The sequence below is a fragment of the Otolemur garnettii genome, unplaced genomic scaffold (genome assembly GCF_000181295.1).
Source record: "Otolemur garnettii isolate 467f Iridium unplaced genomic scaffold, OtoGar3 scaffold00054, whole genome shotgun sequence".
NCBI lineage: Eukaryota > Metazoa > Chordata > Mammalia > Primates > Galagidae > Otolemur > Otolemur garnettii.
The window spans coordinates 3,491,313-3,493,707 of NW_003852449.1; the positions used below are offsets into that span (position 1 = coordinate 3,491,313).

At 50.2% G+C, this 2,395-nt stretch overlaps 1 protein-coding gene across 2 annotated transcripts in view; it reads right to left on the reverse strand.

Annotated features, from left to right (window-relative positions):
• FRMD6 (FERM domain containing 6) overlaps positions 1-2,395 on the reverse strand; it is an 82,770-nt gene that overhangs the window by 29,018 nt on the left and 51,357 nt on the right. For both annotated transcript variants that reach the window (XM_003792146.3, XM_023514506.1), the window contains exon 6: positions 895-1,081. In XM_003792146.3, coding sequence (XP_003792194.1) covers positions 895-1,081 — 187 coding nt within the window. The remainder of the gene's footprint in view (positions 1-894; positions 1,082-2,395) is intronic.

A 2,395-nucleotide genomic window follows, 5' to 3' on the forward strand; every position in this document is an offset into this window, starting at 1 on the left:
AGAAGACAAGCTGACGTGGGACACTGAGTCTGAGGGCCGTGAACAGAGCTGCCATCCAGGGAGGGAGAGACAAGCTGACGTGGGACACTGAGTCTGAGGGGCCGTGAACAGAGCTGCCTCAGGGATCCGGGGAGGGAGATGTGAGAGCTGCCTACACACAGGTGATGGTTACAAACATTAATGCGGATGGGATCTCCCAAGATGGGAGTGGTTAAGAGGCAAGTGTGGCAAGCAGTGAGAGCCAGTGACGACTTGGTGAGGTCTGTGGGTGCAGAGCTGACTGTCTGGCCGGGGCGGTGGGGGCCGGGGAGGAAGGCAGGCGGGAGTGGGAGGAAAGAAGCTAAAATATCAAATGCGACAACCTTTCCAGAGGCTTCGCTGAGAAGAAAAGAGAGGTGATCCTGTTCCCGCAGACGGGTCAGGGAGACCTGCCAGAAGGACGGGAGCAGGAATTGGGGCGGTGGAGAAAGGGCAGCTGAGGCCACGCCCGTGGGAATAACCTAAGCTCTCTCGACCCCAAGGGTGTGGCTGCTCTCCCAGGAGCAATGACCTGGTAGCCAGAGCAAGAAGCTGACTTCTCGGTGTTTTCTCAGTGTGGGGCAAGGTGTGATCTTCACCTGAAGAGTAATGTTTGCCTCTCTTCCAAGGAGAAAATGCTGCTCCAGGTAAGACCAGGTGGTCTAAGCCATGTGGATGCCTGGAGGCTGGCAGACTCCTGCCCCCTATACTCAGGAGGGACCACAATCCTCTGCAACTCACGGCAGAGCAAGCATAGGGCCCCACAGGCCCCGCTGGCCATAAACACCTGCCCCCATTTCTAACGGAACGGAGTAGTGGCACAAGGAACCAGAAGTGTGCAGAGGAACCTCTCTCCGACTTTGCAGCAGTGCCTACCCAAGCTGGGAAGTAAGCCTCGGGCTCAAAGTACTTTCCACGGTGCTTGTCTCTTTTGAAGTTCCCAAGATCAGCCTGCAGGGCGAAGGCTGCCAGCAGGAAGTAGGCCTCCTCCCGGAGCACACACTGCGAATGGAGCACTTGTTTCCTCAGGTGCCAGTAATAATAGTATCTTGCCGCTCTGTCACTAGGAGAATAAAAGAAAACAGGACTTAAGTTTTGATGGAAGAACCCAGTGGCATGTAAACAGAGCCCAAACCCTGCTCTCCATCTGGTGACAGGAGCCCTTTGTCTCCACTCCCCCCTCCCCGCCCAGGCAGGGGGAGGCTGTGGCTAATTCCCGGTCTCAGCCTTACCTCCCTGAAGTCGCAGGGGCTCCCAACTCCCCACCAGACTACCAGACAACAAAAATAACATTTCCTGAGGCTTACAACATTTGGTTCATTCAGGGAGGGGGGAAAAGGCCGGAATCACTGCAGCTCTGACGGGAACAAGTGTCAGCGAGCTGCAGTGAGGACAAGAACAGGGACACAGGCTTAGGGCCGCCTGCCTGGCCACAGCCTGATTTTTTGTTTTGTTTTTTAGCTGAGCATGTTACAAATATCCTAAGACCCTTTTAAAAATGTTCCTGTTTATAAACCCTTCTAGGAAAAAGTCTGCTTAACCATAGTGTTCTTTTTTAATAAAAAAAACTCGAGGAGTGGAGTGAAAGCTTTCCTTAAGTCTGTGTTTTGCTTTTTTAATGAAGTGAATGCTACTGAAGTGTTTCATGTCGTGACAACTATACTCCCCACAGAAGGACACGGTAATGGTGTGCTCACCGCAATCCACTGGGGACAGAAATTAATGCTGTTCCCACCAAACACACTGAGTGGGAAGAGCTGACGGGGAAACGTGGTCAAAGGGCCAAAAACGGTCCCTGACAAGTAGGACCATGTGACCAACAGAGAAACGTACGAGAAAAAAACCCGAGTGTGGAGTTCAGTGAGCTTTTTTGTCTCTTGTGTTATTTTAGGTTGAATGTTTACCTGAGATTCATGGCTAGTGTCATTAGCAGATAATAATAAAAACACAAGGGTTTGTTTTAACTGAGACCATGTTTAAGTGTGACAGCTTAAAAATAAAGTATTTCTGTAATTTTTCCCCTTGGGACGAAGTGCTGGAGTGCTTTTCAGAGCACTTCTTTTTGTAATGCTGACCCACACATTGTGTGGATTGGTTCATCCCTGGGAAAAAGCAGAGGTTGTGGGATCAATTAAACATTCATTAGCCCCAGAGGCTTAATTGTTAAATAATACATGTCTCCTCTTTCCAGGGCATTGCACACTTACCAAGTAAACTGAGTAAAAAGTTTTTAATCAACTAAGAAAAACTAAAGAAGTTTACCAGCCTTAAAATAAATTCTTTGGCTCGGCACCTATAGCTCAACCGGCTAAGGCGCCAGCCACGTACACCTAAGGTGGCGGGTTCAAATCCCCAGCCCGGACCCGCCAAACAACAA